At 38.9% G+C, this 22,595-nt stretch overlaps 1 protein-coding gene across 6 annotated transcripts in view; it reads left to right on the forward strand.

Moving 5' to 3' along the window:
- Positions 1–2,438: 2,438 nt before the first annotated feature.
- Positions 2,439–22,595, forward strand: part of cdh23 (cadherin-related 23) — a 178,457-nt gene continuing 158,300 nt past the window's right edge. For 5 of the 6 annotated variants that reach the window (XM_040139790.1, XM_040139792.1, XM_040139793.1 and 2 more), the window contains exons 1-3: positions 2,439–2,530; positions 4,112–4,172; positions 19,464–19,557. In XM_040139790.1, coding sequence (XP_039995724.1) covers positions 19,473–19,557 — 85 coding nt within the window. In that variant the 5' untranslated portion in view covers positions 2,439–2,530; positions 4,112–4,172; positions 19,464–19,472. The remainder of the gene's footprint in view (positions 2,531–4,111; positions 4,173–19,463; positions 19,558–22,595) is intronic. The other variant, XM_040139791.1, reaches the window with a different exon arrangement.

Genomic DNA, 22,595 nt, shown 5'->3' on the forward strand with positions numbered 1-22,595 from the left:
CCTTTTGTTAAGTCCTTGTCAAATATCTAAATACTGTACACATATATTTGCATAACTAGAGATTCAAATTGTAGGTTAATAATATAAAGCACAGGGAAGTAAAATAGTGTGGGTCAATATTATATCAGGTATTTATTATTCATCAATTTTAAAAAAAACTCAGAGGATCATTGGGTTCATTAGGGTTCAAATTCCCTTTTCTGCCACTGGAGGGCAGATGGGTTAAATGTCACTGACTGAAGGAGTCAATGAAACTGTCAGAATGTGACTTTCTGGATCTGTGAACAGTGATATGGTGAAATGATCATAAGAGCATAAAGTTTAGTATAACTTTGTAAAATCCCCGTCTCCCCAGCCTCTGCCATGCTACATTTCACACTTCCTTCGTCTCATTGTGTATCATGGTGGTTTGCAAGGGTCATTCTCATGGTTCACTGTTTTACAGCTCCATCCGACTGCAGCCGAGTCTGCCCAGGCGCTGACTGAAAAACCCAGAGGCAGCTTCCCCACCCTCTTAATAACGGGTCGTTTTGCTGGTAAAAAAGTAAAACGAACCTAATATAATGTTCCTAAAACAAATATTTCCACTTGCCATCCTATGTTTTACCTTTCTCAGAAAATAGATGGCCATGATCCACGTAAAGCTCTCATATTCGCTACCTCCTGTATACAGTGTGGCTGACACAATAGGCCTTTTTAACAGCACTTTTGACAAAGAAAAGCAAAGGTGTTACTAACAGCATTAATGAGGCCTCTGTTCTATTTCAGTGTCCCAGTAAGTCATGATGGTGAGCCCAAATGAACAATACTGGGACACTGAGCTTTTCCTACTGTTACATGTCAAAATGTCTTCAGTAGAAAACACCTCATGCTAAAATAATATTCGAATCATGTTTATACTCAATGGACACAGTTTGCCTTTCTTACCTTTGTCATTGTGGATTTGATCCCTATGCACCAACTCGGGGTGTGAAAGGAAACTTCTCTTCTTGTTAATCTGTAAATCATCGCCTCATTCTTTCCTGCGTTTTTTTTTTTTTTTTTTTTCCTCTTCTATATCATCACAATTACCTTCACGGTCTCTTACCAATAACATTTCTCGAAAACAGCATTTCAGTGCCTCTACTCTGCATGAGCAGCTCTGTGGAGCAGACAGAAGACACACCTTCAGCAGAGAGGAATGATGGGACACTGGGGAGGATACTAGAAGCCCATTGCTACTTGGCACAGCCCTGTGGTGAGTCCTTCCAAAGGTGTTAGGTAACCGTCGGTAATGGGAGTGCACATTAACCTTGGCCAGCAATTGTCTAGGTATTCACGACTGCCAAGGGGAGCTGCCGTAGTGTTGCCAGTGTAATAGTCTGAGCTTCCTTTACCCCCCTGCCCATTCTGGCACCAGCTTCTTCCAGATGACATCTGGGAAGTCATTAGTGCACTACCACAATGCTCAAAACACAAAAGCACCTCTCTCGCTCGGCATGTAAAGATGCAACTGCTTTATGTTGGAACCGGTATCAGGGGATGAATATTTGCCTCTAATCAATGTGAAAAATGATAAGCTATATCCACATGTCCAGTCTAAACCTTATAATCTGAAACGGGAATACTAATCAACTTAAAGGGGAATGAAACCATTTTCAGTTAAGGTTTGGCATAGCCCAAATATTATTTTTGGACATGCACCAACTGTATCGCAAAGCCAAAAACCTGAAGAGACCCTAATCAGTAAGTTGACCCAGAAATTAATTTTTGTTATAAAAATCTTCCTTACAGTCAAAACACCTAAATACAGTCCCCCAGATATACATACACCAGTACTTAGTGCAAATCCTCACTATCATGGTTTGTGTAGCTACTGCCCAGTGGAATTATACCAGGTTTCTGACACTGCCATGGAGTTCAGTAACAAGGTACTGGAGACATGGGAACCATAAGTCTTAAAGCAAATGAGCAATGTAAATCCATGATGCAAGTGTGGACATAAGCAAGCATTACAAATACCACAAGGAGAAATTTTCTTTCGCCATTTATATTTACATGGACATACTTTCATACTGATATATTACTGTAATATTTTCACATTACAGATTTGTGCATTTCCAAGTGGCTCGTGACTGTTATGGCTATTTAAATTGAAGTTAAATGCCGCACATTTTACGGGGTCATTCAGAGAAGAAATGAACACATATCGTCTAAATTGCATAGGTGCAATAGGCCAATTTCACAGCGGACATGTTAACATCTCAGGGCAGGAAAACGCACAAGTGGAGCTAATTACTAACATTTATAATGGCTGCATTCCATTTACATCCTAGTTAGCGCCACAGCCTCGGTACTGTGCGTGATTAACTGAGACACTGTAACTGAACTCAGCCATCATTAATGTTATTAATTACACCTGTGCTTCTCCTGTTAGGACAATTCAAAATGGCTACCAGGAAAAGGGCTTATTGCACAGGGACTTTCAAAAGTTACAGCAGTCATATGTCAAATGCTCATGAGACTTTAGCAACCAATTATTGACAAAAAGGTAGGTTGTAATTTTGGTGAAGATTTTAAAAAAGTTGTTTGAAGGACGGCGCGGAAAATACTGGAAATGTGTAAAGCAGTAAGCTAACAACAGAAAGACAAAGTGATGACTGGCAGGGTTACATTTATGATTTCAGTGTTGTTGGCTAATGCGAACCAATACTCTTAGCCATTACTCTTCGCATGATAAAGGGTATGATAACTGTTCTTCAGCTAAATAAACATTTACATAAATACCGTTAGTTATATTGAAGTTTTAGATGAATTACCTACCACACACAGAACACAGGGATGTTGGTAAGTGTACCGTTGGGTAGTTCACTACCTATGTCACTAATGATAAGGAATAAAAATGTTTTTAAATACGATGGAGTCAGACTAAAAGTTCAAATTGGTTAACTTTATATACATTAATATATTAATAGAACAGCGAAAAGTATCCTAATTGATAGGTTATGAGGTTGTAGTTGTTGTGGTTTTACACTTCCGCAAAGTATGGCCAATACTGCACATTCTATCTATTTCTATCTAGCTATCAGTTCATCAAAAATCTAATAAAAAAACTGCTGTAGGGTTTTTATGTGTGTATATATACCGGCAACTACTATGGGTAATATACAGTATAAACACTACAGTGCATCATACAATGATATTTATACAGTTCTGATCAATACTAATGTCTAGGTGATTAGTTAAACCAGGGGCTGTCTGTCTTTCATAACTCCAGACACTGCTCTTTCCTGGGGCAAGTTCTTGGGAACACAGATATGTGTAGAAGGAGAAAAGTAATATTGCATTGGCTGCCAAGCAATAAAAAATTAAAAAAAAAAAACGGCAAAGATTGCTTAATACGCATCATATCAGCTCAAAAGTTGTAAATACCACTCTCCTCTTAACAATATGTAAAATAACACAAAGTATGTATCCAAAAGTAATTCAATGTAAGTGCAAAGCACAAGGCAAAGTGTCATAAAACCAGATACTGTTGGCCTCAAGTGTATATGCTATTCTTTGCATCCATCTTGTTATTATTTTTGGCAGTATAATTGAAACGGTGTGCCTCGGTGACGCTTTTCCTTGGGCTCAAAACAAAACTATTTCAAACTTCAATGCTATTTGAGCAGCACTTCAGTGCTTAAGACTAAACTGCGGTTCAGTGAAATATCCACCAGAGGGCAGCAAAATATCACTTTGAATCATCGTCATACTTTATTCCTCTCATATGCAAGAAGGCAGGTGGCGATAAGAGAAGAGAACTTTGGCTTGACTTAGGGCTAATGTTTTATTGCCAGTTAACTTGAATGACTTAAAGTTTCCAAATTTTCTTTCAGTGAGTAAGCACTGAGAAATAGACACACTAAAATACCTTCCTCTGCAATAATCACAATAATTGATATTGATGTTACTTGAGGTACTGAGGTACATTGGCTGCAGTGGTGCACAACCTTACTAACAGTCTGTTAAAAGGAAGATTGATAATCATTTTTGATAACTAGTTAATACATTCTCTCCATAACGAAAAGTAATAAAATTTCTGAAAACCGATTCTGTAGCTATGACACATTTTTGTTTGTATTTTTAGGCTTGTAGCTGTACCATGTGCATCCTGAAAGAAAAATGTCCCCGTAACAGCAGCAGTCACTGTGAGTCAAGTTTTTTTTTTTCTGTTCACCTGTAAACAAAAGAATAACCAAGAGAGTCATAGTTCAAACTGGTTTTAGTTTGACAAAACAGATGCTCGTCCCTCCGCTACAATGTACAAGGGTGCATGCGGTCTCACAGTTGTTGTTTTTTTATGTCTTCCTTTCAGTGAGTCTCTCTTAGTGGTGATATATAACGTAAACATACAAGACAAGGGGTCTCATCTTGAGCAAGGGATCAGTGTCCATGCCAACGCACTTGTGCAATTAAGTGTTGTACTGTGGGATACAAGTTCATGCTGGAAGCAAGTGTTTTATACCATTGCAATAAAGATTCAAGAAAGGACAGCAAGGGAGGGTATTACTGCCCTTGTCTTGTGTAAATTAGAACCAAATTTCACCTTGTTTGGTAGCCATTTATCATCCAGGCATAACTAAATTTGATGAAGTTAAAATGGGCTGTATATCTGTCACAATTCAAGTTACTGAGTGGGCCAAGAAAGAAGTTTTAGGATTTTAAGAGGCGAGCAGATTGTTCCTCAGAAACGGGATATTTTTCCAAAGCTCATGAGTGGTGGAGATGCTTTTAAGACCACTGGCAATGAGAAAAATGAAAACAGCAGTCTGGTGATATTTAGGGGGTTGTCAAGGCTTGAAAGTGAGTGGAAAGAACTTTTTGGCGGCACAGCAGCTTTGCCACCCTGCAAAAACTGGCTTCACAGAATAAGAAAAAAAGTTTGTACTTGTGTTTAGTGGTGTAAAAACAAAAACAAAGAAACAAAAAAAAGTCTAAACCATGTTCAGGAATTTTCTTCTGTTTCTGCATCTTAATGAAATGTGAGATTCCATACAGATGAATTCTCTTTCTCACATACACACGTGTATTAATCAATTAATTCTGTGTGTTAAATTGTTTCTTTTTAAGGGTCACAGATTCACTAAATGAATTACTCACTCAGCTGACACATGTTTACATTGACACTGTTCTTGTGGAAAACTGACATGACTGCACTTGGAAATAGTGAATAAAAAAATCTGCACTAAAGCAGTGCTTTGTCTCACAAAGTCCTCCGCTAGGCGCCCTGTGGCCTGAGTAACTAAAACAGCTGTTGGGGTATCTGGACAGTAGTGGTGTCCCGCAACTCTTGCCCTCTAGTAACATCTTGGTGTCTTTAACCTGTAGGACAGATTTTAATCATTCCCCCTCAAGTCCACCCAAAGACCCTTAAGTACGTATCAGTAACCGTGTCAAAAGAGGCAAAGATTGGTTATTACTTGACTGAGACAAAGAAATCAGCAGACTGTCTGCATACAAGTTTTACATTCTGGAGAAAAATGGCAACACTGCTAAACACTAAATAACCGATTGGTGTTTAAGATGCAGTAAAGACTAAGAGCTCTGATGGAAATGAATCTCACTGATGAGCGATCCAAGCTTTAAGGCTCTGAGTAGACCTGCCAATGAGCAACAATAGGAGCGTCTACAATTTGACAATGACCACTGAGATCTCAAATGAGTACTGCAGCGGCTCCCTGCTGTAATAAATCCTGCCGTCGATGTTTATAGTCAAATGTAAAATCTAAAATCATTACTGGCATGAAATGCTGCTTATGTCTAATTAACTTTCAAGTGTCCAGTGGCTAGCCAGTTAAAATTGTAAACTGGATCTTGGAGTTATGTAAATTAGAGCAAGACCTAAGCAGGGGCATTTATTTGTCTTTGGTATTGAGGCAGTTGCTCTTATTTGTAATTCTTATTTAATAAACTAGGTGGTGCTATCGCATTGGCCATTGCTCTTCAGATCTATGACCTCTGCGGTTTAATAATGGATTTTAAATTTAAGCTGTGTAATATATTAGCTCATAAGCTTATTTAGGATGCTCATAAATATATCCCTTTAATCTCAGTGAATTCAGCCCTCCTCCGTGAAGCTTGCAAATGATTTGTCTGCACATCTGAGCGTAATTATTTTACATTTTTTCACTGACATGAACGCAGCAGGGCCATGGGAAAAAAAAGGTTGTAATAAATTCAGCCCAAATCAAACGAAAAACAAAGAAATCATTATAGATTGCATGCACGGACAGAATCTGTGTCTAAGCGTTTTTTAATTGAGAAAAAACAGTGTCATATTGCCTAGGAACAACATTTAAAACCTATGGGGCTGCGCCTCTAAGTGCTGGAATAGCTGGAGTTTAACCCCGGTCTACGAGGAGTGGGCTCATTTAGGGGACACTGCGTAGGAGCTCCACACAAGTGAAGGATTATTTCGCCTTTAGTGGGTTTTACAGTGGTACTTCTGGACACTGGGAAGAGAAATTTTCAATGACCAGGGCGTTGGTGGTGATAGAGTAAAACTAACGGGAGAGAGAGAGGAGGGGGGGGGGCTGGGTGAGGGAGGGAGGGAGGGAGGGAGGGAGAGAGGGGGTAGCAGATACTTGGTAACGCATCACAGCAGGACAGGCAATCGAATCTAAAGGCGCTCAGTCAGCGACGGACACGGACGAAGAAGGTAGGATAATATGATAACGACATGATCATCCTGCTATAAGTTGATAGACACGAAACAGCGTGAGAGGGATGGCTGCGGCAGAGAAGATGTTTCCACATAAAGGAGGTTTTTCATTATGTAGTCTAACATTTCCGACCTACTGTAGTTGAGCGCAATTCACGACTTTTACGCTCACTAATACTTCCTTTACTTCGGCTTACTGTGCGGTTCTGCGTTGTCTTTTGAATTAGCGCTCCGTAGAAGAGTTTGAGAAGTAGCTGATTGATTGATGTAAATCATGTTTTGATGAGCTGTCAGTCCAGTGGGAGGACGGGTAAGTTTATGGGAAACATGAAATCCCATCTGAGACCACTTCATTCAAGTTATGTCGCCTTGTGTGATGGTCCACTCCAACTGTTGCTTTTTTTCATCACAGGTTATTTTATCAGAGCAATTAAGCAGTCAGTAAATGCGAGGTAGTGTGCATGCTTTCACAGAGGTGTCAGGTGCACGGTGTTATCTCAGGTAGCCCCGGCGACTCCAGAGGTGCCTGCTGGGAAGCGCCCCGGTGCCCACTTATTTATTCATGTGTCACCTGAACGCGGCAGCGACGCAACGCCAGGTTAAAGGGGAACACCAATCAATTTGAAAAATCTAACTGTTGATCCTACGGCCTAGGTCAGTGAAGTTTTTTTTTTTTCTTTCAATATATGGCGTCTTGGTGTACTTATACTAGATACAGCAGTACCATTTATTCAGTATTTGATGTAATGGCGCTTGAGTCTTCATGCAGGAATTGCTTCCCAGACAGCTGATGCAGCAATGACTTTGCAGAGCAAAGCAATGCAGATTTCATTTTTCAGGAGTTTTGTTTGTTTTTGATTCTAACCTCCGGGCTTGAGTACTCATACTTTTCAATCAATTTGCATTTTTTTTTTTTTTTTTGCTCAAATCACGATTTAATGCAAAATAGATTTATTATTTAAAGTATTATATCAGTAAGTCTGGTGGTATTGAATGTTTGTGATATTTTTCCCTGTAAGGCCGATTTACTGTATTTGAGCCACTGCTGATTAACTTAGCGAAAAATGTTAACGTTTATCGAGAGTTTAACATGCAAATGAGATTAAATCATCATAGTAATTCTGTAATTTAAAAAAAAATGCTTTGATACTCTATAACATATGTTTGATATATAATCAAACATATACATAATATATACAATTTGAACTCTGAGCATACATAAAACATACTCATTTTTTTCACCCTGACTAAGACTAAAATTGTGTTGTCAGATTATTAAAGGAGTGATCAAGCTTGTTCTCTGAAGAAATGCTCTCACTACGCCTGAAATGAAATAAATTGCATGGAAATTTTGGCCTCAGTAATCCCATGTTGCAGGTTCACTCTCATCCTCGCTGCAGCCCAACAGTAAATAAGTGCTGATGTGCTGCCATTGTCAGACCTGCTGCAAAGTCAGAGCACACCATAAAAATGTGCATATGGTGCACAAATTCTGTAAAAACTTTTTAGTACACCATCTCACATTAAAAGAATCGGATATTTTATATTATGTATGTCAGCAGTATGAACAGCTGCCGTTTTTTATACATTATGTGGGGAAAGCATGCCTCTGACAGCTGCCCTTTCTGAGTGTCTGTCACTCTCTCTGAATTCATTCAGAACACAAGAAGGAAGAGAAAAAATACTGAAATGGAGAGTCCATATCTGACTGACAGGCTCAAATGAAACCCAATATGAGGGATAGAGGAATGAATTGCAGATACAGTGACTACTGGACATTCCTGTGAGGTCTCAGACAGGGAGCAGAACAAGGTTTAAGGACAGGAAAGGATGAAAGTAAGAAGATGGTAAAGGATGAAGAAGGGTAAACTAGTGACAGTAGAAAGGACAAGAAGGCAATGTAGAGTATGGAAAAGTGGTAGATATTAAATTGAAGCATTTGATTTTTTTTTTTTTTTTTTTATTGTTATTTTTTTTTCCAATGGTTTTGCTATAATTCTTGTAGCCCAATCTCTGGAAAATGAAAAGGAACCATTGGGAAATGTTTGGCATTGAGTACCAGGTTTGAAAGCATCTGAATAATCTATATACCTGCTCCTGAGTAACTATTAGGCTGTGGCTCATGAATGTCATTTCTTTTCTTTTATTAATATGTGTTTTTATTTATTTGTATCTTCACTTATGTATATTAAGGATATCAGTTTGATTTGGCAAAGTGAGCTCATAGAGTTGAACTTGACAGAAATAGCTATTTACTGCAACCATGATGACACAGTGATGTATTTTTGCTGATGATATAATGCACTGTTGAGGTTTTAGCACAGTGGTCTCCATATGACAGCTTCTGACAAAGAATCCACAGACCGCGTATGTCCGTTTTCTGCCTTTTCTGAGATGCTTCTGGTGTCTGCACAACATTCCTGGTCCTTGTGATTATGATCATTGTACACTTCCCACTTTTCAAATTTCTACATCCACCTCTCTCCTGGTCCAGCTGTGTGTGGTCATTAAATCAGCCAAGGCAGTCGGGCAGAACTGAAGAAAAGGGCTGGGAAGATGATTTTGCTCAGCCAGTTGTATTACAGGTGAACTGTCAGTTCCTGCATGCTGTTGTACTTACGAATGTGAGGCCATGCTTTTCTAATTTGGAAATGGTGGGCAAAGGGCTCGCAGTGGATCTGATCATTCACAATTCCTTTTTAGAGAATATGATGTCTTAAATAGATGGTTGTAAACCCAACCATCCATTATAATCCCGTTGTAGTTCATAATCCCTGTATCCTTGTATTGATTCATTATTGTGTAAGTTTGAAACGGTCATGAAGGAATTCTGAAATTGAAATTTCCTGAAGGAATGGATGGAAGCTTTTCATTTCTCACGGTTAAAACATTGGGGATTTATAGCTAAGCCAGTATCATTTACCATATTGAATCATATTCTCCCCTGGAAGTAAACCATGCCATGTAAAACAAACAAAACAGCAATTTAATGGCAGCTTTGTTGTGTGACAAATCCTTGTTGTTGGTATTTACGCATGAAATGCTGCCCTGAAGTGGGGCTGAAACAGCACGGAGAGAGACAGGATGGTAGGAGAGACAATGAGGGTGAGGTAAGATGGGAGGCAGGACTGAATGAGGGGAAATGTGAAGTGTTGAGATGCAAAGGTCATCCGTGCTGAAGAGGAGCCACTAAATGGTGTGTTTTGATCTTTCAACCAAAGATAGAAACAGTCAGCTTTTGGTTGGGTGGAATGACTGTGCCCTAACAAAGAGAAAGACAAAAGGAGATGAATGAGTCTCTACAGGCTATCGGCTGCCCTCTGACACAGCTGTCTGTGTTTATGTTGTCTGATATACACACGGGCCACTGCTGGGACAACTTTGCCAGACTCACTGCAGCGGATAATGGCCAAGTGAAAAGAGAGCCTACCTAAGAAACAGGCATTTAAGACTGAGATCAAAATTTGGGCAAGAGGCAATCAGTTCACATTATGGAGGCTTTGAATTTGTTTACTGGCACAACATTTGAGTGAGGAAGAAAGAGAGAAAAAAAATCACTGGCTAGTGGAGAGGTCAGGCAAATATACATTGAGACAAATATTATGCTAATGCTGTGATCACAGTATAAAATGGGAAACTCATTAACATTACATCTCATTGTCTCATAAAAACTGTCACAGGCTGTCTACACGGTGAAATAGTGGTGAAGCTGAAAACATTGTGATTCAGTAGAATAAAAGTAGAGCAGAGAATAAGAGGGGCGTGACAGCATATCGATCGGTGCTGTTTTTATCAGTAGATGGATGAGAGGAAAAAGTCACGGAGTGTAAACAATACAAAAACAATAAAAGCCTAAAATCGGTGAGCTAAAATTGTTTTGTCAGTCTGCACATATGCAAAAAGGAGGTGCCAGCAGCAGACATGGTTACTTGCTTCCCACACACCTTTTGTGTAGCATGATTCTTAGGCTTTTGAATCCCATATCTTCTGAGACAATTGGCTGTCCTGTTTTTTCACAGAAGTCTATTTCTGGGTTATTTCTGTACATTATTTTATGTTTAGTTCTAGTTTTAATGAATAACTGTTGTAATCGTTGCTTTCAGTTCACTTAGCAAATTAATATAAAACACAATTTGTTAGAATCATTCTCATCACAGTTAACTGGCAAATTGTAGTGTAATAGATCCATAAAAAAACATCTCATCTGCTCAGTCATAATCTTAAATTGATCAGGGTAAAAAGCAGAATGGAGTTACACAGTGATCAGTGTTGTCTGTACATTTGTGAATACATACAACATGGATGAGACATACATAGATAAAAATGGCCTCTGGCCAGGTGGTTGACTGTTTGTAATTGCAGTAGAAATGGAGTCAGGCAGTCATTTGTTATCACTTATCACTTGTCTCTTTATGTAATTCCCAGTCTTGAAATTGATATTTCTTTGCCCACAATTCTCATCTTTAAAGGAATACCAACATCAGTCACATAATGAGATAATAAATCATTAGGAATTAAAGCATTTTTTTATCTTTGGATTTTTTGTTGTCTAAAACACTACAGTCTTTTGACTCAATGTGATGAACACGAATTTGGGTCTTTAGTACATGCGTGTATACATCATTGAATATTGTAACATATTGTGTTGATATTAACACAGTTCTGTGACAAGTACCAGGGCATAAATTTTTCATATTGCTCTTTGCATTGTGTAAATCAGAATAAGGGAGATCATCTGATGTTATAGCTGATCTGCATGGCGCAAATGACTTCGTGGTCTTTTAAAGACTTTTTGCACATCCTTGTATTGACTGTTGGAATAGGAATTTACCAGATTAATTTATGCAAATAAATAATAAGTAATTAATGTCTCCCTCTTGTTTCCCAATGTTACCTGAGCACCATGCACAAACACTGAATTAGAGTACAGTAACTGACTTTTCTACCGAATGGAGTGTCAACAGCATATTACCTCCTTCTCTGCACTACCAGTCTTCAATCAGTTTTGATGTTCCTATGGCAGAAACAGGCTCAGTATTGATTTGACAAATGCAATACTCTCTCAGCTGTGTCTCAGGGTGTGGCACATCAGGTGGCATCTTACCTACTCTTTACTCCAAGTGAACACTAATCAACCCCCACCCCATGCCAATCACATACACGCACATATCACGTTGTTGGTCAACAAAAGGCATGGTGTGTATGAGTTGTTCCTGCTCAAGCGTTTTTTTGACAGAGTGCTGTAAAAGGGCACCTCACAGCGCTCCCATCCTGATAATTACTGTCTACCCATGTCCTGTGCAAGCCGCCCCCTTTCTCCCAGTGTTTTTTCAAGCGTTGCTGTCTGTACATACAGGATCAAAGAAGATGCAGTTGGCATCTCCATTGGAATAACAGAGTTTGGCTTGGCATGTTTCCTATAGTCCTCTATCTTCTGTTTCTGTGCTGGGAGTTAGTGATCTTTTATTGAGCTATATTCTGAAGAAGTAAATCAGCAGGGACCTTCTTCAATTCTGCTGAGATTGCTGCTGTTCATGTCATGTTTTCCAATTCATTAACATTTGACTAATTTAGTAGGTTTTCCGAGAGCTTGTGTAAAGATGATGGAATAGTCATATGGTTCTTAGAAAATCAAGGTTTGGTCATTGCTGTGGAAATAAACCACCTTGTTTTGTTTTTTGTTTGTTTTTTTAACATAGCATGCTGCATGCTATGATGTATGCTATGTGCCATGCAGCCCTCTGTCTGAGACAGATTCTCAATAGAATCCAGTGATAAGCACTATGGTTGTCAGACTTACTAAATGTGTTGTTGTCCAAGATATATCATTGTTGGCTTGTCTTGAACTTCTCTTCCAAAGACCTTAGCTACTAATTTGCTTAGAAATTGGCACATCAGCCCCAGAAAATTCATATATGACCCAACCAAAGTGAACAATTAACTCAGCAACAACGCACAGTGCCAGTTTGATTATCATTTCTACTCAGGAAGCACTAGATGCAGTCCAAGTGCCATCCCGTTTACATTGCACTCCTGTCATGTGAGTGGGGTTTGCTGAGTAAGGCTTCCAGAAAGTCATGTCATGTTGGAGATGAAGAGATCAAGAGGGCGGGAAGGAAGACATTACTCAGCTCATCAGAGCAGTGCTGTCCCCTCGCTCCTCCCTGACAAAGCCAAATGTCTGGTAATCTGTCTGTGATCACGGTGCTAATGAGTGACGGCTATGAGGACTGAGGGTGGGCAGAAATCTGCCATTGATTCGCTGTGATAATCCAGATTCGGCTCCCGGCTGAGGCCCCCTACTCCCTCTGAGAATAGTGCTTTTGAGGTTAAGGCAAGTCAAATACAATTGCCATGTAATCAATAATATCGAGTGCTGTAAGCTAGGAGATGCAGCCATGTGGGCAGACAGGCCTCTCTGGAGAAAGCACAGCAGGAACAGATATTACTCTTCACTTTAAACTGCCTTAATCACACATTACTGTCAGATAACCTATAGGACCACAACCCATTAAATAGACCTGGATCTTAGCCACCCTACGCTTTGCCCAGTGGGAGCTGTATGTGTTTCTTATGTCATTTTAGGCCTTAAAATAGTTTGACTTTAAAACTGGATGTAGGGCAGGATCAGGTGCAAACATTGGAAATGATTTGATGGTCTCAAAATAGTTTTAGTTTTCAAATGCCTGCTGCATTAATCACAGGTGAATTATAAATGTTGTAACCTAAACAAAGGTTATCCTACCCTTTTTAAACAAAAATAGTTTAGATAAGATATACTTTTTTATTACTCTTTTGTTGCTGAAAAATAATTGTCTTGGACCCACACTTAACATGACAACCCAACAAATACATCACCAACAGAAGACATGTATTTGTTGTGTTGACATTTTACATCAGGACACAGGAGACATAATTATCTGCCAGAGCTTAGCACAAAGAAAAACAGTTTGAAATGGCTGCAGAAAACATATATAATTGGACGAGCCAAGCTGTGTGGTAAATAAAAATAAATAAATAAATAAATAAAAAAAAGGAAGAGACATGAGCCATTGTAGATAAGACCAAGAACAGGAAAGAGAGAGAGAGAGATGACTTAAAAGAGTTAAAAAAAAAGGAAAACGGACAGAAAAAGGCAAGCTTGGGGAGAGTGAGAGACTGGTACGAGATGTCGTGATGGGTGAGGGGGGTGAGCAGAAGATGAGCAGTGACTCTGACAGAGTGAAGAAGGGGTTGAAGAAAGTGAGGGATTGATAGATGGTGACAGTTTAGCCAATGGAGTGGGACAGTGCTGCAGCAGGGCCCAGCTTGCACTGAAGACCACCTTCCCGCTTAGCCCTTTCCTCTGCAGTTTAACTGCCCCATGCATAACTGATTGGGACATTTCATCCTATCCTACTGGTACTCCACGAAATCTAAAGTTAGATCACGTTTTGCACTAATTATTAACTTCCCTCCACTTCAAGGACTTCTACTTTCATTTAATTTCATTTGTCTGCTTTGTGCTCAACAGCATCCTTCCAACATTTCTTAAAGGTACAGTCTGGGATCTAAATCTCATATTTAGAACCTGCTATCATTCCAAAATTCATTGACAGGCCTTTCCACTTTGTTTCATACAAAGTCTAATATCAAAGAATTGGTTTTAATTTATGAGTATGGAAGCCAAGACCGTGCCCATTTTTACAGGGCTGCTTAGCAGAGTTTCATTGTCACCCCCCACCTTCTCACTCTCCCTCTACCACATTGTTACCGAAGTGATTGCAGTGGTACATACTGCATGCCCCATAAACTGTATGTTGTATGGTCAAACAATAATCTGAGTCACCTTTTGTAAAGATTTAAAAGAAACTAATTACCATACCATTTCAATAATGTTATTTATGTGCCACGAAAACACAACAAAAGTGGAATTAGGAATATAGTCTTACTGAGAAACAACAAATTAGCATACCAGTTATTTAGAGAGTCAGTTTACCCAAGTCAGAAAAACCTATTTATTTCACTTAGCCCTCGGCATGTCTTGCCATGCAGGTAGTTTCAGTTTGGTTTTGTTGAGATTCTGACTTACAGTATCTTCAGCATTGATTTCTGCCACCATACACCAAGACAATGAACTGCTGTTTTTGGTGCTAAAAATAATGAGAAATTACATTCAGAAAACTCAGCAACATAGACTCTTTTCAGAAACAATATATTTTTTACTCAAAATAATCGATGGGCATGCTGTGTACAAACTTTCAATACAAAATGGTTTCCAATAAAAAAAAAAAAATGCTGATGACGTATGTACTGTCTTTCTGGAAAGACGTGTTTCTGTTTGAGTTTTCTAAACTTCAATTTTTGATCCAGTTTTTAATATTGTAATTTAAATTCAGTTTATCTAAATGGTATCTGAACAGTAGCAGAAAACTGTAGTGGATAACTCAAAACATGGGCGAAACTAAATTTACTGTATCTGCATGGCAGTATACCCAGTGGTAAGATGGAAAAGTGTTTGTGATTTGGGTGAACTGACCCTTAAAGTTAGATAAACGCTGTAGTCTTCTCCCCCGAAAAACAACTGGTCAGCAGTTTTAAAATTAACTTTGTGATTTGCAAGTGTGCAGAATGACAAATAGACATCAAAATAAAGACAAGAAATACAATAAATAAACCTGGTACATCTTAAATTATATACAGTACGGTTTCTTAGTTTTGAGTACAAATAATAAAACAATACAAAATGCATAAAATATTTCCTACATTAATACTCGTTATCATCAGTAACCACATTTGTGATTTGCTCAGAGCTGCTGATTACTTTGCTTACGCCAAAGCAAAAGCAGAAGAAGAGTAATACGCACAATCCAGGTTACACATACAGACAAGACAAAAGATAGGTAGGTCAGTGTGACCACCTAGTGCTCTAGTTATAGTACAGTGCATCTATAACTTTGTGGGGATGCTTTCCTTGTGAGAATGTTTATTATTGAATCCTCCGATACACTGGTGAGAGCAGAGAAGCAGATGCTGCTGTAGTAGGACTGCTTATATTTTCCAGGGCTGCCTCAGCTCTCTCAAACCCAAAATCTCTGTCTTAACCAGTATCCATCACTCATATTCACCCATTCGTCATCTCAGAAATGTCCTTTAGCATTTGGAGGGCGGATTAGAGAAGGTGCGTGCGTGCGTGCGTGCGTGCGTGCGTGCGTGTGTGTGTGTGTGTGTGTTGGGGGGGATTAATGGAAAGAGAGAGAGATCAGTTGTAGACAGCAAAGTGAAGATCAGGAATACATTAACCACCTTCCTACCTTTTATAAAACAGATAAATGAAAAATATCTGTATAGTATACAACTGATTTTTCATATCACTATCAATTTAAAGGCATCATATTGTACCAGATGTTTCCTAATGATGGATTTTTGCAATGACACAACATTTTGTTCATTAGTTTTTTGGGCATTTCTGCTATTAACAAGAAAATCAATAGAGCATGCTCTGATTCTCTTTAGAAAAGCAGATAGCATGTAGAAATGAATCAGAGAAAAACTGTTTCAGTGGAATGTGTTTTTCATTCAACAAAGGGGATTTTAAAAAGAGAAAAAAGCAAGTGTCGACGGCTTTTATAGATTTACCTCATCCAGACTAATCAACCCTGACCAAGTGTCAAAGTGGAATACAGTGAAATTTTGCACTCAGATTTTGTTGTTTGCTGTGTTCTAGCTACTACAGTTAGGTCCATAAGTATTTGGACAGTGACACAATTTTTGTAATTTTGCCTCTGTACAGCACCACGCTGGATTTGAAACAAAGCCATCAAGATGCAATTGAAGTCTAGACTTGTAGTTTAAATTCAAGGGGTTTAAACAATATTGCAGTATCAACAGTATCAGAGTTACAGCCATTTCTATACATAGTCCCTCATTTTCAGAGGCTCAAAAGTAATTAGACAATTGACAATTGATCAGTTTCATTGCGAGGTGTGGCCTGTTTCCTCGTTATTTCATGACAAATTAAGCAGATAAAAGTTGAGAGCAAGTGTTGAATTTGCATTTGGTAGTTGGTGTCCTTGAAATGAAGGAGGCCATCATTATGCTAAAAAAACAAAACAAACCTATCAGACAGGTGGCAGAAACTTTAGGAGTGGCCATATCAACAAAGAAAGAATACACTGGCGAGCTCAGCAACACCAAAAGCCTTGGGAGACCAAGGAAAAAAACTAAAGTGGAAGATCACAGAATTCTTTCCTTTTTTGAAGAAAAACCCCTTCATAACATCTAGTCAGGTCAAGAATACTTTGGAGAAGATAGGCATATCATTGTCAAAGTCTATAATCAAGAGACGCCTTCATGAATGTAAATACAGATGGTTTACCAGAAGGTGCAAACCACTGGTAACACTCAAAAACAGAGAGGCCAGATTAGACTTTGCCGGAAAACATCTAAAAAATCCTGCCCAATTTTGGAACAAGATTCTTTGGACAGGTGAAGCCAAGATGAACTTGTACCAGTATGATGGAAGAGAAGAGTATGGAGAAGGAAAGGAACAGCTCATGATCCAAAGCATACCACATCATCTGTCAAACATGGCGGAGGCAGTGTTGTGGCGTGGGCATGTATGCCTGCCAATAGAACTGGGTCACTGGTGTTTATTGATGATGTGACTACTGACAGAAGTAGCAGGATGAATTCTTAACTGTATAGGGCTATACTATCTGCTCAGATTCAGCAAAATATTGAAAAATTGATACAATAGATGGATAATGGCCCAAAACATACTGCAAAAGCAACTCGAGAGCTGCTCAAGGCAAAGAAAATGAATATTCTTCAATGGCCAAGTCAGTCACCTGACCTCAACCTACTTGAGCATGATTTTCCCTTCCTGAAGACAAAACTGAGGTCAGAGAAACCCACAAACAACCAGCAACTGAAGGCAGCTGCAGTAAAGGCCCGGCAAAGTCACCATTTGGTGATGTCCATGGGTTCCAGACTTCAGGCAGTCATTGACTGTAAAGGATTTTCATCCAAGTATTGAAAATAATTATGTTTGTTTGTCCAAATAATTTTGAGCCTCCGAAAATGAGGGGCTATATATAAAAATGGCTGTAATTCCTAACGATTAAAGTGATATATTTTTTAAACCCTCTTGAATTAAAGCTGAAAGTCTACACTTCAGTCACATCTTGATGGCTTTCTTTCAAATCCATTGTGGTGGTGCACAGACCTAACTCAGTTTGATAAACTGTGAATGCTGGTATTTGGCTAAATTAAGTGCTCCAGGGTGTCCAAGTCATGCCACCAAAGGTATTGTTACGATACAAACAGTAGGAAATTATATTAGAGAAATGGAAGTGAATTTTTGTCCAAGGGAGGCCAAGTTGTGGAGATGTGTAATCTGTTTAATCTGTCGTCGTCAGCTTTCTATCTGAGCTTCCCACTGAGTCAACATAATAACATCTACTAAAGGACAACATATCATCTGTCATATTTCAGGGACAAGAGGGTAGGAAAGGCCATGCGGGGAAACACAAGGTCTTCAGGGCCCAGAAAGAAAGACAAATGAACGTATAAGAAAAGATGGAGGGGAAAAGGAGATGAGGAGGAAATGGAGTAAGAAAAAAGTAGCAGACATAGCCACGCAGGTTGCATTGTTACAGAAAGTGAAATACAATAATGCTGAGGAAACAAGAATCCAAATGAAAACAAATGTGCCTATTCAAACTGACACACATGCACAGCTAATATAAACACGCATACATACATACACATACATACACAGATATATATACAATAAGCAATGACAGCCTATTCTTTACCTTGCGTCTCTTTCTCACTCACCTTTACATTTTAGCTGCTTTGTCTGAATTGAATCCACCACATACTGTATATCTCCAATGCCACTGCAGTGACAGGACAGAAAGCAGTATGTGTATTGTATTTTATTGCTTATCGCACTGGTTCCTGTAGTTTACTCGCTTTTTTTTTTTTTTTTTTGCCATCAGATATCTGAAGGATGTGCAGCCCTGTCTCTGCACGAGTTTACCATGAACACAGTGGGCTTTGGGGAGAAAGAGAATTTAGAAAGATAACCCTTCAAAATTAAAATGTCACTGAATGAGTTTTCCATGAGACTTTGCTGGGACAAGTGTAGACAGTGTAAAGAGAAGGAACAAATGAGAGGGAGGGGAAAGTCTAAGTTTAAGATATACAGTCACTGATAAAACTGCACAGCATTTTACAGTTAATTACTATGCCTTTGCTGCTTTCCCACCAGAAACATTGTCATTGAAGGAAGAAACTATAAAAATCTTCATTATAATCTCCATTGTTAAGTGTCATTATTTGTCATTACTTGTGACCTTACAGTAGGTACAGTGAAGAAGCAACACACTCATCTTGAAAATACCACTTACACTTTTCCTTTTTGCACAAGACAGTGTTCTTTTTATCAGACAGTTAATGGTGCAATGTCTTGATTATGGCTATTAAATAGTGAGTACTGTAAATGAGCTGTTGCTGTGAATTTGCTTTCATCAACACCCCACCCCTCAAACAGACACAGACACAAGAAAACACCTGCTTGAAGCATGGCGTTTAGCAAATCTTTTCTCTGTCCCCTAATTATACTAGTCACGTCTCCTGCTTACTTACATGGTAATCACCTAGCAGAATGGAGCTTTGTCCATAATGTCCAAAGTGCCTTTGGACATTATGTGGCAAGACTGAAACGGCAATGTGTATAATCAGCTCACAAAATAACTCTGACTGTATTCTGTGTTTTTATGTGTTTCATCAGGTGCAGGTGATGTCGTGGTGTGTGGGTTTAGGCGGCAGGATGACATTTGCCAAGCTCCTCCTTCCCCTCCTCGTTCTGCACTCCTTCTGTGAAGGTGAGTGACTGTAAAGAAAGAAAATGTGTAAAGCCTCAAAGACTAGACTTTTATTTTGTGAGGGGTGATTGTGAGGGAAAGTCATTTACGCTGCATAATTTATACAGTAACCATAAACTCCTGGTACTGTGCATACATTTCACTTTAATGAATGCCAGTGTAGCTTCTCAGTGGTAAAAAGCAGAGGACAGTGGTTTTACCCGGCACCTATTTTTGTAAATATGTGGAACTATGTGATTTTAAGCTGAATAATTGAAAAGGAGTATGTTAAGTTAGTCAAACGTCCCTAAATAAAGATATAAAGGTTTAAGATTATCACTGTGTCATCAGCATTTAACCATAAATCTACCTTTGTTAGTCGAATACATGTTTAGGAATTTTAAAAAAAATCTCTGTCCTTATCAGTGACTTGGTAAAATATAGATACCTTGCAGTCTACAGTAAGATTTGATATCAGAATTTTACAGTACCTCTCCCAGTTCCTTCTCAGTTCTAAAGGATTTTCCATCTCTTACCTTCTACAAATCATGGATTCCCTTACCTTTTCTTGACTTGTACACCCTTTCCTTTCACTCCTGCACATTTTCTTTTTTCACATTTTATCTCTATTATTCCTTTACTCTTGCTCTCCTTTTTCTGCTCTCTCCCCTCGTCTGTTTTGCATAATGTCTTAACATTATTGTTCAGCTTAAAACCTACTCTAAAATATTTGCTTCTTTGCGGGGTACGTCTCTTAGTGCTTTAGAAAGAGACAGATATAGTGAGAGAGAGCTTCGATGTTGTGGAAAGTCAACGTAACTGTATCACAGTGACAGGCGGGAGACACCTCCAATCACACTGCTCTGAAGCAGCGAGCAAAGTTATTAAGTGAATGCCACAACCTCTTTCCATCAAGCACAATGAGTTTATCAAGGCTTTTTTTTTAATATCTCTGCAGTCCTCCAGCCTCTCGCCTCTCACTCTCACCTCGCACCTTGTGTTTGCTTTCAGTGTTACTAGCTCTTTCTTCCTCTATCCTCTTGCTCCCTCCCTTTCTGTTGCTTTCGCTAAAGTAACCCATTAGCACACTGACCATGTGCTCCTCGAGAGAATTACCTCCTTGATCCAGCAAATTGGACCGATGATCGTTGCTGTGATTATTTTGTAGCTGTAATCTATCTGCATTCCACCAATCCAAGCCCGATGCAGTGCCTCCCAGTAATCAAAGGTACTTTAAGGTACTGTATAAAAGAATGTGAAACAATTTCCATGTATTGGTCACTTTTTTATCACTAATGTATGGATGGATTGTAACGTAACTTAAAAAATTAGACCCTCTCTGACTTTTATCGGTTTTATCGGCTGTCTATAACAGCCTGTGGACTGATTTCTATGTAAAGGATTTGGGATGAATTTTCCGGGAAATTCCAAAGGATGTGATGTTTATGTTCGCTCCCGAGTGCCTTGCCTCTCTTCCACTCCCCTAGAGCAACAACAGTGTGCAACACTAGCAAATGTTAGCTTATAAATGCAGTCCGCTGATGTCAACAAATGAGTGGCTGTTCTTTCAAAACCTGTTACTTTAGTAGGTTTATGTGAATAATCTCCAGTCTAATGTTACTCATCCCACTCCTATCATCTGTTTAAAACTGACATTAGTTTATGATTATCATTGTCTCAACCCACTGCTAGACCCATTCAATACATTTTATTATTATTATTGCTGAAAAATTAGTGCATCCATTTAGTGAAATTAGAGGGGTTTTTTCCATCTAGTTCACTAACCATTAGCGTTATCATCCAGCAAATTTAGTTATGCTGACATTGCTGAGCAATTGATAAAACTGGCTAGCTATCTAATGCCGAATTGTCATATAAATGCAGTCAATGTATCATGCAACAAGAATTAATTAGTTCAACATGACTAGCCTATATAATTCTGCCTAGCAAGCTGATAATGATATTACACTTTATAAATTATATTTCAAAAAAACACAATCTTAGTAAAACCATGGTCTCGCTTTGCCAGACCTCCACACTTCATTTTAGTGCTGTGCCAGTGCTGGGGTCAAATATAGTCAATAGTCTCAAATATAGTTTATAGTCAGACTATTATAACCGTGTAACTTTAGTTACCCCATCTGTCAACATGATGTCAGTCAATCACGCTCAGTCTCATGTATGTCATGTCACTGTTTTGGCTATTGCCCGGGTTGCTCGCTTGAACGTGAGCGAAAGGATTCTGACGGATTCTGCAGTTCACTTAACGGCCACCGCTCTCATTAATATAGTAGTATAGTATAGTACCTTTTAAGCTACAGATGGGTATTTGTTAACACTCCTCCTCGCCTCCATCCTCCTCCATGTCATTGGCACCTACTAAGAGCCATGCTGGCAAGCCAGAGATGAGCATCCCCTTCCTCACAGACAGGCACATGACTGAATGAAAAGCTCCCACTTTCAAAGCAAAGATCCACACTATCAAGCACACTCACTTCAAACACCCTGGCCTCTCCTTCTCTAACTTCAGTGTCTCTGTGGTCTTCTGCCCAGCTCAGCAGATCAAAGACCATCAGCATTGTTCCCTGATCTTCCCAACAAAACAGCTCCTATCACACTGCCTTCTGACACTACAGGACCCTGCCCAAACAAAGAAGACTATTAACCCTTTAACGGGTCCTTAAAAGTAAAAATTGACCATGATGTTGAATAGTTTAGTTTAATCGACAGCAGAATAATGCTCTATGTGTAATTGATGTTCTTTGCTTACTCTTTCATATTGATGCAAAGTGTTTTTATCCCTCTTCTGACTGTTTGATGTGCAGAAAAGTATTGTTTTAATTAGACACAGTAAATACACATACAGTGAACAGATGGAAACAGCCAAAATTCTAAAAGGATCAGAAGGCATATAGAGTAGGAACAAGAGAAACAATTACAGAACAGGAAAACCTTAAAAGACATCAGTCTATAAAAACTGGCAGACAGATAAAAGTCTGTTCTACAACAACAATAATCCTGCAACAATCCGCATTGTGGACAACTTCAGAAAGGTGTAA

The sequence above is a fragment of the Xiphias gladius genome, chromosome 11 (assembly GCF_016859285.1).
Source record: "Xiphias gladius isolate SHS-SW01 ecotype Sanya breed wild chromosome 11, ASM1685928v1, whole genome shotgun sequence".
Classification (NCBI taxonomy): domain Eukaryota; kingdom Metazoa; phylum Chordata; class Actinopteri; order Istiophoriformes; family Xiphiidae; genus Xiphias; species Xiphias gladius.